This window comes from Mastigoproctus giganteus, chromosome 7 (genome assembly GCF_048544385.1).
Source record: "Mastigoproctus giganteus isolate SK-2022 chromosome 7, ASM4854438v1, whole genome shotgun sequence".
In the NCBI taxonomy this organism is placed as follows: domain Eukaryota; kingdom Metazoa; phylum Arthropoda; class Arachnida; order Uropygi; family Thelyphonidae; genus Mastigoproctus; species Mastigoproctus giganteus.
Window position 1 is genome coordinate 22,474,331 of NC_143581.1, and position 14,725 is coordinate 22,489,055.

Consider the following 14,725-nt stretch of genomic DNA (forward strand, 5'->3'; position numbering starts at 1 on the left):
GATGTTCTGGATTTAGATAAAATACAGGGGAAAACTGTATAGCAATATAAATACCTGGATGCAATTATTCAGGCTGACAGATCATCTGTGCAGGAAATTGAGAGAAGACTGGTTGAAAGTAGAAAGGTCATAGGTATGCTCAATTCCGTGCTATGGAATAAAAATATTATTAACAAAACTAAACATCAAATATATAATGCAATACTACAAAATGTTTTATTATATGGATGTGAGACTTGGACCTTAACTGAAAGACACAAAAATAAATTAATGGCTGTTGAGATGGATTTTTGGCAAAGATCAGCAAGAAAGTCTAGGACTGAAAAAGTCAGAAATTACGTGCTAAGGAACACAATGAATGTCCAAAAAATAATCATTGATAATATAGAGAAGAAAAGATTGGAGTGGTTTAGTCATGTGAAAAGAATGGAGGACAACAGATTGCCTAGAGGAGCCATGGAGAAGGAAAAAGAGAGGAAGACCAAGAAGGATGTAGATAGAGGATGTGAGAGCAGCGTTGAATAGAAGAGTACTGGTGAGCGGAGATTGGGAAGGTAGGAGAAAATGGAAAAAAAGAATGAAGGAATGACTTTTCGATGTTAGATTGAGGAGAACCGTTGTACAAATGGAATAAATCCTAAGAAGAAGAGAGAGAAGATATAATTATAAATTTTCTCTTCATGTTCTTTTGGTGTAGCTGCTTGTCAGTGTGCAGCCAAGAGTGGAAACCTCCTTTCATTTTTAATTCTAGTTTTAGTTTTTCTTTTCTATTTTTTTCCTTTTAGCTACTTTGTTTTCTGTTACTCTGCTTTTAGTTTCTCCTCTGTTTTGTGACAACAGGGGAGGTATGGCATTAAGGCTAAGTTGCTACAGTGGATAAAGAGATGGTTGAGCGGGAGGTGATAGAGAGTGGTAATCAATGGACATTGCTCTTCATGGACAAATGTTATTAGTGGAGTTCCCCAGGGTTCGGTGTTGAGCCCATTGTTGTTTTGTATATTTATCAATGATATATTTATACGTTACATATTTATAATTTTAACATATAAATATAAAGTTTGCAGATGATACAAAGACAGTATGCTACTCCAGCTGGATCTAGATAAGTTGGGCAAACGAGCTGAGAAGTGGCAACTGAAGTTTAACATTGACAAATGCAAAGTACTGCGTATGGGTAGCAATAACCCAAGAGAAACAGTACCAACTATGTGGTACTACACTCAGGGAAGTGGAAAGTGAAAAAGACCTGGAGTTAATTGTGCAGTCAAGTATGAAGTTTGCTGAGCAGTGCAGAGGGACTGCCAGAGCAGGTCATGGAGTCTTGTCAATGATATATAGGAATTTTTCTAGCAGGGACAGGGAGGTGATTATCCCGTTATACAAGGCAACGGTCAGGCCACACCTAGAGTACTGTGTACAGATCTGGAGGCCTCATTTTAGTTAGGATGTAGAGTTGCTAGAACAGTTACAAAGAAGGGCAACAAGATTGGTGATGGGAACAAAGGGGTGCTCTTACCAAGAAAGGCTTAAGTTCTGCAAATTGCAGCACGTAGAGAGTAGGCACCTGAGAGGTGATCTGATTGAGGCATATAAGGCCTTGAATGCTGATGGGATTCTTGCTCTTTCTCAGATTAAGTACCTGAGGGGAGGGACAGTTTCAAATTGAGGAAAGACAGTTGTAGAATAGATGTGCAGAAATTTGCCTTTAGCCAGCGGGTAGTTGATTGGTGGAACAGACTTCCATCTTTTGTTGTGGAAGTTGATAGCCTAAATAAATTTAAGGCTGAGCTGGACAGGCATTTGGAACAAATGGATGGGTGAAATGGGAGGGGTTTGTTTTGGCTGATACTGCCTAAACTTGCATCGTATGCCTCTGCTAATGCTAACGGTTTCTCTCAGCCTTGACATATGTTTTTTGATTCTTGACTGTGCACTTGCAGGTGGTGGTAACCATCTTTTTTTGGGTTTGATTGTCCACCTCTGTTGGGTCTTCTGTCAGTACCGATTAGCTTACCTTTATACTCATCACTTTTATATTATTCCCTTGTAATATTTGTTTTATCACACTATGCACTATTTTTTTATATTAAAATGCCTGTTCCTTAATTTTGTATCCATAATTGTAAAATTAAATTTTATTTGATTTTAATTTTATTGTAAATTTTAATTCTAATTTTGTTACTCCCCTTTAGTCCTGATAATTTTACTCAGTAAGTACAGAATATTGCCTTGTTATCTACGTATATAATATCATGTGATATTTTTTTCTCTTGTAACTGTCCCGATAAATTGTTTTAACATTTACTGGGACAGTTACAAGAGAACATTAAGAACGTTTATGACAATAAATTTTTTGTCAAATGTTCTTAACAGTTTTTAACAAATGATATTAAAACAATTATTAATGTACTTAATATGTGCATATGGGTTAATAGTGCTTTTCTTTGTGTTAATATCATTTGCTGTGGAGTACCATGTATCTCAATTTGAATTGTGAATATAGTTTAGCTTCAAATTTAAAAACATTACCTCTAATATTATAGGTAATGATTTTTGAAACTGTCAAGTTACAAAAATCTAAGTTGCATCTGAACTGTCTTGTACCACATGCTGCTACTGATCTCGCAAATAACTTATGTGTAAATTCATCCCTGCAATTTAGAATGCAAAAGTCTTTTTTGTCAAAGGAATATTTAATTTTTTTATATTCCTTTTCATTTCTAAATTTTTTTGATGATTTTTATGATATATTTTTGTACATTTTCGTAGGGATGCTAACATGCCTGACCATGCCAGAAAGGTTGCCACAAAGGAATTGCAGGTGATGAGCATTTTTTTTAAATGTTAAATATGCAAAAAAGTTCTGTTTTTTATGGTTATGGCCCTTTCATATTTAATAAATTAATTTATTTTGATTATTGTTACTTCATCAATTCAGTTTGCATACAAAATATGTAAAACAAATTTTTAAAAAGGCATACTTACTTAATTATGCTTTCTGTATACTTGTGTATTAATACTGAAATTTTTATATACTAAAAAAAAATTCACCCCTGATTGAATCCCTTAGAAACACACACAGTGAACCATTCAAATTAATGGACCTTAATTTAATGGAATAACAGACAGCATTCGCTGAACCAGGTCCTCATCCATATGGAACCAAGTGATATAAATTCATTCTAATAGCATTTACCACCAGTTAACATTTTAATTAAGCATATTCCTGAATAGTTGGGGTGGGGCTAGAATAACTTGTGACTTCAATTTACAACTTCAATGAATTAAACTACTCTGCATTTTGAAAAAAATTTGCTGATGTTTTCTCGAGAAAGGGTGTTTCTGAATTATTTTCTTATGCAGATTTCAAAAATGACTTCTATTTGTTTCCATCATGTCAGGTTTCTTCAAAAATCACAAAAGAAAATTTCATTTTTCACATTTTTATTAATTTTGGCAGGATTTGTGCACTGAAATTATAACCAAATACTACTTTTGCCAAACATATTTATTTAAATATGTGTTGAAAACTCTATTAAAAAGGGTAGTGTGGTCAAAGTCCACTAAACACACACCTCTCATTTTAAAACCTGATCTACAATGGATCATATTTTCATTTCTTTGATTTTCTTGCAGATCTTTCTGCTTTACAGTTCCTCTTCAGCATCCAGCAATAGTCAGCCATCCTGTTGACATTCCAACTACCCTTGTACCTAATCTCTATGTCATTAATGTCCTAGTGAAAACTCTCACCCTGTTCTTCACTCTCTAACACTTTCCAGATTTTCTTGGAATTAGTCTATGTAGTTTCATCTTCAGAAGCTTCACTGTCAGCGCTCTGCTGCTACATTCTCCAATATAAGTGGTGGGCATGGAACCGTCAGGTTTTCTCCACATGGGACCGGTCTAATGGCAGATGGAATATTGGGGTACACAATGCCCTCCTTACGCTTTGCATTGTATCTCCCCTACTAAGCAGAAGTAACAATCATCACAGTGGTTTGTAGGTTCTTGCCAAATCATGGAAATTGCAAATGGCATAGCCTTCTTTTTACCAGTTTTCCACAATCTCAATGTTTCAACACAGGCTTGGTAAATTTTATGTGAGGCTTATTGTTTATCTTGGTCACCAAGTTTCACTCCAAAATAATCATATACACATTCTTAACGAATTCTCTAATATCTTGTCTTTGCTTGGGGACTACATGTCTTCCACAAATATAACAAAATAAGTTCGGAGTGTTCAAACACTTGCGTGTAGACATTTTAGTCACTTTTCAGCACAAGTTTGACACAATAGCCTCAAAAATAAACTGAGCTCACACTGATAAACACGGCTACATGGAGCTCTTGAGGTCAAGAAACAAATGACTAGGCAGTGTTGCTAACATGTGAAGATTTAGTTTACAAATTTGCAGCATTTACTCCTAACTTAATACATTCAATAATACAACTCATGACATCAATTTAAGTGATTTGTGAAAAAATAGTACATGATAGAAAAAAATGAATAACATTTCTGAAATCAGTGTTAAAAGTTGAGTTAAAACAGCTATTAGTTTACAAACATCTAAAACCATGAAGAGTGGTGTTATTGGTTTTTAGCTGCCTCAGTGAGATTTAGGCCTTATTATGCCATTGCATATTGTGTTTGTATAAGTGTGTGTGTTCATGGGCTGAAACCAAGAATAATTAGTGGTTAATGCCATTCTTCCTCCACCTGATGTTGGCTAACAACAGCCCTGATTGAAGAAGGCTTTACAAGTTCTTCCAGTCAATGATGTGACTTGACAAATGGTGAAACCACTATACTGTCTTGGAGGACAACAAATGAAATTATGCATTTAAATAATTATTAATTGATAGACAAGTCGTATCAAAGTGGCCAGTGAGATATTGGAAATGATATCTGCCCATTGAAGTAACCCAACCATTCGGAAAATTCATTCTGCTACTTATATAATAAGTTCAGTTTCCTAGTTATAATCAAAACCTACTTGTTTCAGAAATACATAAAATGTGAATGCATTTGGCAGATTTCCTTACCCTAGACCAGAACTGAGAAAACAGTATTGGAACATATTCAGAAGATAAAAGAAAACATAAATAAAATAAAATAAATATAACCTATTTTACCAGTGAATAAAACACATTGAAACAGTTCATTTGTTTGCCATCTTGCCCTTAGCATAAACTAAACAGCTGAACTGCAAACAATTGCAGGCATGTTGATTTTATTAGTAATGGCCATATGGTACAAGGAAGCCTAAGGCTTATGCTGCACCAACCAAAAAAAAAAAAAAAAGAAAGAAAAAAAGAGTAAAATAATAATAAAAAAAGAAAGGAAAAAACTTGAGGAAAATAATAAAAAATTTAAATAAAATAAATAATAAAGGAAATAGACAACCTATGCATTTCCCACCTCCAATAGGTAACTATCCAACTGACCTTTCAATTTCCCCAAACTGTCAGCCTCTACCACCCATGTAGGCACTTTTTCCAGTAATTTATAACTCACTGGCTAAAATAAAACTTCTTGCAGTCCAGTCTAAACCTCTTTCACTGTAACTTGAATTTATGGCCCCTATTTCTAGAATAAACACCTCAATCAAGTGTCCTCTAAGGTTCTTAGTTTCCAAGCTGTGCATCCCACATATTTGAAGTCTTTCTTAATATGGATGCCCTTTGGCTGATCTCACCAGGCAAATTACCTTTGTTTGGACCCTTTCAAGAAGCTTGAAATTTTTTTTTAGGTGTGGTCTCCACACTTGGAACTCAGTATTCCAAGTGTGGTCTTACAATAGCTTTATATAATGGGATTATGATGTCCTTATCTCTACTAGTAAATGTTCGCTAAATCATCGATAGGACACCATGGGGACTTCCTTGCAACTTGTCTACAATGTTTGAAGAACTGCATCTCTGACCGTATTGTAACTCCCAAGTCCCTTTCTTCCACTACTGACTTTAGTTCAACTCCACCAAGTGTGTAAGTTATTTTGGGGTTACTGTTCCCCAGGTGTAAGACCTTGCACTCTGCTGAATTAAAGCAAAACTGCCACTTTTCTGACCATCCTGAAGTCTATCTAGGTCACTCTGAAGAAGCTCTGCTTGGCAGTGATCATTAACTACTCTGCCAATCTTTACATCATCTGCAAATTTAGACATCACACCCTTCATCGATGTCATTTAAGAAAATCAAAAACAGCAGTGGTTCCAGTACTGATCTCTGAGGAACCCCACTTCTTACATTAACCCAATCTGAGGAATAACCATTATCACAACCCTCTACCTCCTTCCTTGAAGCCATCCTGCTATCCATCTAAGGATTTTTCCTGTGATTCCAACCTGTTCCAGTTTATAAAGTAACTGCTCATATGGGACTGAATCAAATGCTTTGCTGAAATATAAATAAACAATGTCGAAATTATTCTCTAAATGCAGCTCATGAGTCAAAATTTTATATATATAGAGAGAGAGAAAATAAAGCATTAGATAATCAATTAGAAAAATCGAAATACTATACAATGCATTTTTGTTCTATTTTATGACCACTGAAGTAAGTTATCGTTGAAATGCCATACCTTGGTTGTGTTTGCAGTTCTTGTTGTTATGAAGAAACTAAACAAAACCAAATTCACACCCCTACACCCTTTACAAGATTCACATCATAGTGAAAGGGTGCCAGGATTATCCTCATCACCTTCCATCAGCCTGTCAAGCATGTCAGATGTCAGTAGGGTGTCATTTAATCACCAGATGGGGATACTTGAGAACTCCTTCAAGTCCAGAATAAACTTTGGTCGGAGTTTCCACTGCCATCAAAAGACACAGCAAAATTTCATGCCCTGCTACACCACACAACTGGTAAGTGCAGTAAAATACAGTATTGTAACATTTAATGTGTTTTATTTCGTAGTACAGCACTTTTTCATAACATTCTAGCAACTTCATTAATTATATACAGGGTGTGTATTAATTATCCACCTGATTATGAAGATCAATTAAAATTTTATTGTAATAAATATTGTAAAATGGTTTGCGGCACTTTATAAAGCAACTCAAAGAATTCCTTATCATACAACTGCACTTCAGTAAACCTCCATGTGGGTACCTTTAGTAGCACGTAGAATGTCAAGTTGGTAGCCGATTTTATTCCGAGTGTTTTGAAGAATCTCTTGAGAAATGGAAGTCAACAACTAGTCCCTCTAGTCTTTTAACTCTAACATTGTAACTTTTTTTGCATACACCTTGTCCTTTATGTAGCCTCATGCAAAGAAATCCATAGGTGTGATATTCGGAGAATGGGGACGACATGGAATGGAACCATCCCATCTGATCTATCAGTTAAGAAATTTTTTTGAGGAAATTGTGTATGTGCAAGTTCCATTATGGTGGTGCCCTCATATTTCTGATAGAAAATGTGGCTGCATACCTTCCAGCTGAGGTGCAGCATCATACAATTCAAGCATATCTAGATAATTTCTGGAGTTCACTGTTTTCCTGGAAGAAAAGTGGCCCAATCACCTGGCTGAAGGACAGTGCGCACCACACGTGTACCTTGGGACTGTCACACTCATATTCACAAACTGAGTGGGGATTTTCAGATTCCCATATGTGACAATTGTATCTATAAACTTTGCTAGATAGATGGAATGTTGCTTCATCACCAAAAACAACATTTTTTTTTTGCCAAGTGCTCATCTTTGTCTCTACGGTTGAGGATGTGAACGGTGAATTGGTCTGTCACATATCCAGATAATTGCACTTTGTAAGCATAAATTTTGGTCTTTTGTGAGCCACCCTGTGCAATGTTCCATGTGGTATATGCAACTACGAAGACAGGCAAAATTCAGAAGTGTTTACCCGAAGTCCTGCAAAATTTATCCAAGGCAAGCCTGCCTTGGATAGATTTTCTAGGACTTTGGGTAAACACTTCTGAATTTCAAAACTTTATCTGCAGATGCACTAGGCCTACCTGCTCCTTTCTGTTGCAGGACACTGTTGGTTTCTTGAAACTGTTTCAAATGTAAAATCACCTCATTTATTTTACATTCTCAGATGGGCTGAGAAATGGCAACTGAGGTTTAACATTGAAGAATGCAAAGTACTGCATATGGGTAGAAGTAACCCCAGAGCAACGTACCAACTGTGTGGTACTACACTTAGGGTGGTAGAAAATGAATGAGACCTGGGAGTAATTGTGCATTCAGATATGAAGTTTTCTGAACAATGCAGACAGGCTACAAGAGCAGGTCATGAGGTTTTGTCAATGATATATAGCAATTTTGGTAGCAGGGAAAAGGAGGTGATTATCCCATTGTATAAGGCAATGGTCAGACCACACCCTAAGTACTGCGTACAGGTCTGGAGGCTTCATTTTAGGAAGGATGTAGAGTTACTTGAGCGAGAACAGAGAAGGGCAAGAAGATTGGTGAGGGGAACGAAGGGGTCCTCTTACCAAGAGAGGCTTAAATTCTGCAAATTGCAGCAGCTGGAGACTAGACACATGTGAGGTGATCTGATTGAGGTGTATAAGGCCTTGAATGGGTTGAGCATGCTGAATTCTGATGGGATTCTTCTGCTTGCTCAGATTACGAACCTAAGGAGGCATAAATTCAAATTGAGGAAAAACAGTTGTAGAATAGATGTGCAGAAATTTTCCCTTAGCTAGCAGGTGGTTGAACAAACTTCCATCTGTCGTGGAAGTTGATAGCTTAAATAAACTCAAGGAGGAACTGGACAAACTTTTAGAGGAAATGGTTGTGCAATTTTTTTTTTTTTTTTTTTTTGGCTGATGCTACATAAGATCCACCTACAGAACTATTGTTCTGTAGGTGGATCTTTCTTGAATTCCCATTTAAAACATCTCTTTACACTCACTGGAGATTTGGTATCCTACAGTCACAATGCTTGCTGGGCTGCCGACCACATGAGAAAAAAACTCTGAGTTTTTTTTATAACTACTACTAATGATTTTAAGATGCCTACTATAATAAAATTTTAATTGAGCATCATGATCAGGTGAATAATTTATAGACACCCTGTATTTATTTTGAGTTTTATGGACAATTGGATTTAGTAGGCAGGCCTTGCCCCCATATAGTGTATTAAGGTGAGGTTTTACTATGGTCAAGAGTGCAATCCAGTGACATTTAAATAGAAATGGCATTCTGAAAGACATGTAACATAGTTTTGTTAAAGGAAAATCATGTTAAACTAACCTGGTGAGCTATTTTGACACACTCATGAGCAAGTTGTAGGGAACAATTTTGGCATAGTTTATTTGAATTTTAAAAAGGCATTTGACTCAGTCCCTCATCAGAGGTTAACTGTATAAGCTGGAAAACATTGGGATTACTGGAAAGATTTTCAGATGGATGGCATGGTGGCTGTAGGGCAGTGGGTTGTGATTAATGGATATTCTTCAGATTGGTGTAACATCTGAAGTGGGGTGCCCCAGGGATCAGTTCTTGGATCACTCTTGTTTTTGATTTTTGTTAACAACATCTACAAAGGGATAAAGGGCGTTATGTCAAACTTTTCAGATGATTTTAAAGATAGAGCTGTTAATGATCAGTGACAGTGCTCCATCAGGATGACTTGAAAAGGTTTTGAGAATGTTCAAAAAAGTGGCTGCTGTTTTAATGCAGCAAAATGCAAGGTCTTACACTTGGGAAATAGCAAACCCAGAATAACTTATATACTTGTTTGGGCTGAATTAAGAACAGTAGAGGAAGAAAGGGATCTGGGAGCAGATATGAAGTTTCCTGAACAGTGTAAACAGGCTGCCAGGAAAGCGTATGGTGTCCTATCTATGATTTATCGAACAATATTCTGTAGAGATAGAGGTCATAATTCCACCATATATGGCAATTGTAAGCCGCAATTGGAATACCATGTCCAAGTATGAAGACTTTATCATCAAAGTTTCTTGCGACAACCGACTTAACTGGTTAAAATAAATTTATTAAAATAAAAATGATATATACATAAGATAAAACAGAAATAAAATAAGATAAAAGCATTAAAATACAACAAGATAAGAGTTAAAATATATATAATAAAAGCGTTAAAATACATAGATAGTAGCCTTCAAAGCGGAGTGCCTCTTCATCAGCTAGTGTGTGAATGGTGTACTTCAGTATATATTGATGGTTACAATAGCACAAATCAGCTGGGCATGATCATGTATCATGAGTCTAATGTCGGTAAAGCAGAATTACATACGCGTGATGATCGCCAGCGCTCATCGCACTGCAATACAGTACATTCTATAATAGGGTGTAAGTGTACTCCCCTCGTCTGATTCATAGTACTATTATTAGTGGCTATGTGTAATGCTCCAAGCCATGAGCGGCAGTAATCATGTAAACAGTCGACGATTTCAATATCCCGTTGGGGATCAAGGTTGTGCTGCTCATGGCTTGAAGCACTACACATAGCTACCAATAATAGTACTATGAATCGGACGAGGGGAGTACACTTACACCCTATTATAGAATGTACTGTATTGCAGTGCGATGAGCGCTGGCGATCATCACGTGTACGTAATTCTGCTTTACCGACACCAGGCTCGTGATACATGATCATGCCCAGCTGACTTGTGCTATTGTAACCATCAATATATACTGAAGTACACCATTCACACACTAGCTGATGAAGAGGCACTCTGCTTCGAAAGCTACTATCTATGTATTTTAACGCTTTTATTATATATATTTTAATGCTTTTATCTTGTATTTTAATGCTTTTATCTTATTTTATTTCTGTTTTATCTTATGTATATATCATTTTTATTTTAATAAATTTATTTTAACCAGTTAGTCGGTCGTCGCAAAAAACTTTGATGATATAATGCAACCCGAAGCACAAGGCCTGTTTTCTAACGAAGCCTATCTGAAAAAAGACATTGAGCTTCATGAAAGAGTCCAAAGATGGGCATCTCACATGGTTGAGAGACTGGCAAAAGGGTGACTGTTACTACTCTAGCCCACATAATCTGAGTCAAGACGCCAGTTATGTTGGCTACAGAGCTTGGCAACCAGGCACCACAGAAGTGACATGATCGAGGTTTATAAGCCTCTGACAGGAGCTAGTGAAATGAATGAAGCTGGAATTTTCTCTGTTATTAAGAATTCCAGTACTAGGGGCCATAAATTCAAATTACATGGGAATTTAGAGTAGATTGTAGGAAGTTTTCTTTTAACTAGCGAGTCATTGATTGGAACAAATTTCCTTTGTAGGTAGTTGAGGCTGACAGCTTCAAGAAATTTGAAGGTCAACTGGATAATTACCTACACTTAAGGAGGGAAGCACATAATTTGTATTTTCTTATTATGCTTCCCCCCACGCAGCAAAAGTCTGATTTCCTTTTACTATATGGCTAATACTCTCTCTCTCTCTCTCTCTCTCTCATCCAGCCTGTATCATTTATAAATTGTTGTTATGTATTACGGTACGACACTTGTTGTTTTGGCATTCTAGACTTACATTTGTCTCAAATCTTACGTTAATGTTATACTAAATTATTCCACATTTCCACTATTATATTATTTTGGCGTTAGTATACAGGCAGATGATAACAGAAACCGATGGCTCAGTCTAGCATGGGTTGGTTATTTTGTAAGGGTTTAGCCCTCGACAAAGTTCCTTGCAAAATAATTTTCCTGTGTTGGGCTTATTATTTTATTATTTTATTAATTTACTTAATACGATTTATATTTTGGTTTTCATGTATACTGGAGATATGGCAGGACTATGGCTATATGGATTTTCAAACTTTAAAGATATTAACTTTACACTATAACGTATCTATTTAGTATATATATATATATATATATATATATATATATATATATATATATAGAATCAAAATATTACAGAGTTTAAATTATAAAGTTAAAACTTAAATATTAAGTGTTAAATATAGAACGAACCGATTAATGCCATCAAGCGATAGAACATTACATTGGACTTTAGATATGCCATAATTAGATAAGTTATAGTGTAAGTGCCCTCCATGGTTTGAAAATCAATGCAGCCTCAAGCCAACAGTACCCCTGGCATACATGAAAAAACATATATAATAATAATAAGATAATTAATATAATACCCCATACTAGGGAACGGTATTTTGCAAGGGACTTTGTCTAGGGCTAATTATCCATAATTATGGACTTTTTGGTCACGGTATACAGGCAGATGATAACAGAAACCGATAGCTCAGCCTAACATGGGTTGGATATTTTGTAGGGGTTTAGCCCTAGACAAAGTCCCTTGCAAAATACCGTTCCCTAGTATGGCGTATTATATTAATTATCTTATTATTATTATATATGTTTTTTCATGTATGCCGGCGGTACTGTTGGCTTGAGGCTGCATCGATTTTCAAACCATGGAGGGCACTATATATATATATATAAAAATATATATAAAATTTGAAAAAACCTAGTGCAAAAATGAACTGCGACTGAGGGTGGGGAAAGGAATATATAAGTAAATAAATAACACTATATTCAGATATGGGAGGGAAATTTTAGCAAGAGGTCAAATCAGGCGATGGCAAATATGCAAAATCTGAATATAGTAGATGAAAATATGATACATTGCCAGAAAATTCATCAGGGGACTACTTCTGACCATGTATCACACACTGTTTCCAAACTTGTCTGTAGTATTAGAAAAAGCAGGTCAGATATGCTTTTTACACTGAGTTGGGACTAGACAAGATAGTCCCAACTCAGTGTAAAAATGTAAATTAAAATAAATACAAATATACAGAAGTGTAGTGTGGAATATAATACAAATGTATGTGAAGTGTGAAAGGTAAAATAAAAATAAAATAAAATAAAATTTATTTTATTTTTATTATGAAAGAAAATAAAATTAATTTTATTTTTATTATGAAAGATTCTGTTTCCAACTATTTTAAACGTTATTCAAATATATGTATAATTATATCACATGACAGTAGTGGGTGAATTGCTAACGCTGCGCCTGTGCTGCCATCCATAGTTCATTATTTGTGTATATAATCTGGTTAAGATTACTTTGTCAGTAGTGTAGTTTTGCACTGGAGTGCTCGTATCTGTTCTATTTTTAAATTTTCACTGCATCAGGACCACCGCTGTTCAAATCCCCCCTGCATTGGTGGTTCGATCTGGGGATCAGGTGGCGGACTGATCTTTGGATCGATTCTCCTTTGCGACGATTTGTTCCTGACCATTATTGGCCTTGTGGTCCTCTGTCGAGATGGGGCATAATGGTCTGTCTATTTTGGTTTATTTTTGTTTTGTTTCATTGTAATGGTTTACATCTCTGTTGGTGATATTTCACATAAATTTGGACCTGGTGCCTGTCAGAGGAGGCGCTGTTAAATTTCTATTTAATTGACTTTCGAAATTCAATGAATTAGTATTCTTATATTTAAATTTTCTAAATTATTTTAGAGAGTTTCTGCTGCAATATTTTTACTCTTGTTACTCCACTCTCTTCCCTTCCTGTTTGGTTTGATTTAATTTAGTTTTAATTTCGACTATTTTTGCTCTTGTCTTGCCATACTGCTGGCATTATTTTATTTTTTATTTTAACTCTCATTCTAATTTATTTGTATGGTTATATATATATATCTGAGTAGGAAATTCCAGAAAAAGAGAAAGAGAGCCTTTCACTTTCCTCTACCCTTCTTTTTTATTTTCTTTTGTCATACCTTCAGATGGTTTCGTCACTAACACAACTTGCCCTATTTAATTTATCTTTTCTTACATGAACAAAGTCCCATTAAATAATACGGTGGATCAGCACTGTGTCGCCTCTAGTTCGGCTAGAAAACATGTTACGCTACATCATACTCCTGAGGAGGTGGTGTCAAATATTATTCAGGAGAATCAAAGCTTTAGCTCTACCCACTTTGATTCTGAATCCACAATTAACAAACATATTTTGAACCAAAATTTATTTTTTCGAAAATGTTTAGACAAATGATATCTTACTTGTCCCATGATGGATACCTCCGAGACTAGCTCTAATTCTGACTCCACTCCATTCTGTAAAACTAATAATGTCATATATTTGCTTACTTGCAATATACGCAATATTAAATATGTTGGCCAAACTTCAAACTCTCTCTTAATATTAGAATTAATGGACATAGATCCAAGAGCAAAAACCTTTCATTTGGCACAAATTTTGATACAGATATAGAACTTTTCCACTTCCACCATCATGGTTTTAACGTCAAAATTAAAATCATCGCTATCATCAATGATAATATCTTTCGAGATTATTGTGAAAATTTATTTATGTGTGCACATAAGTCTTTATATCCATATGGTTTAAATAACAAATTTTTTAACAAAATCTTTTTAAGTAATTGTTGTTTAAACACTAACCACTGTATTTACAACCTTTTTCATCTTAGTCATTTCCTCAACGATAACAAACATAGATACAAACGTGGAAATAAAATATACCGACATTACAGGCATATTCGGCACAATTTCAGCAATATCATCAGCTCTTGGGATAACACTTTTCTTGATGTGCAAAATATCTCTCTTTTTCTCTTCAAAATCAAAACCCTATACTTAAAGCCTTAACTTCTTTCATTAATAATTTTAAATTTAAAAATGTCCAGCTTAAATATAATCATTCTAGATATCTCTCTTTTTAGACTAGGTTCCCTCACCACATACAGCAATGAATACTGCACTATTAAATTTAC

General features: G+C 35.3%; 1 protein-coding gene across 1 annotated transcript in view; it reads left to right on the forward strand.

Annotated features, from left to right (window-relative positions):
* LOC150082637 (lon protease homolog 2, peroxisomal-like) overlaps positions 1-14,725 on the forward strand; it is a 285,321-nt gene that overhangs the window by 112,278 nt on the left and 158,318 nt on the right. Inside the window, exon 7 of the mRNA XM_090377560.1 lies at positions 2,770-2,821. Coding sequence (XP_090233686.1) covers positions 2,770-2,821 — 52 coding nt within the window. The remainder of the gene's footprint in view (positions 1-2,769; positions 2,822-14,725) is intronic.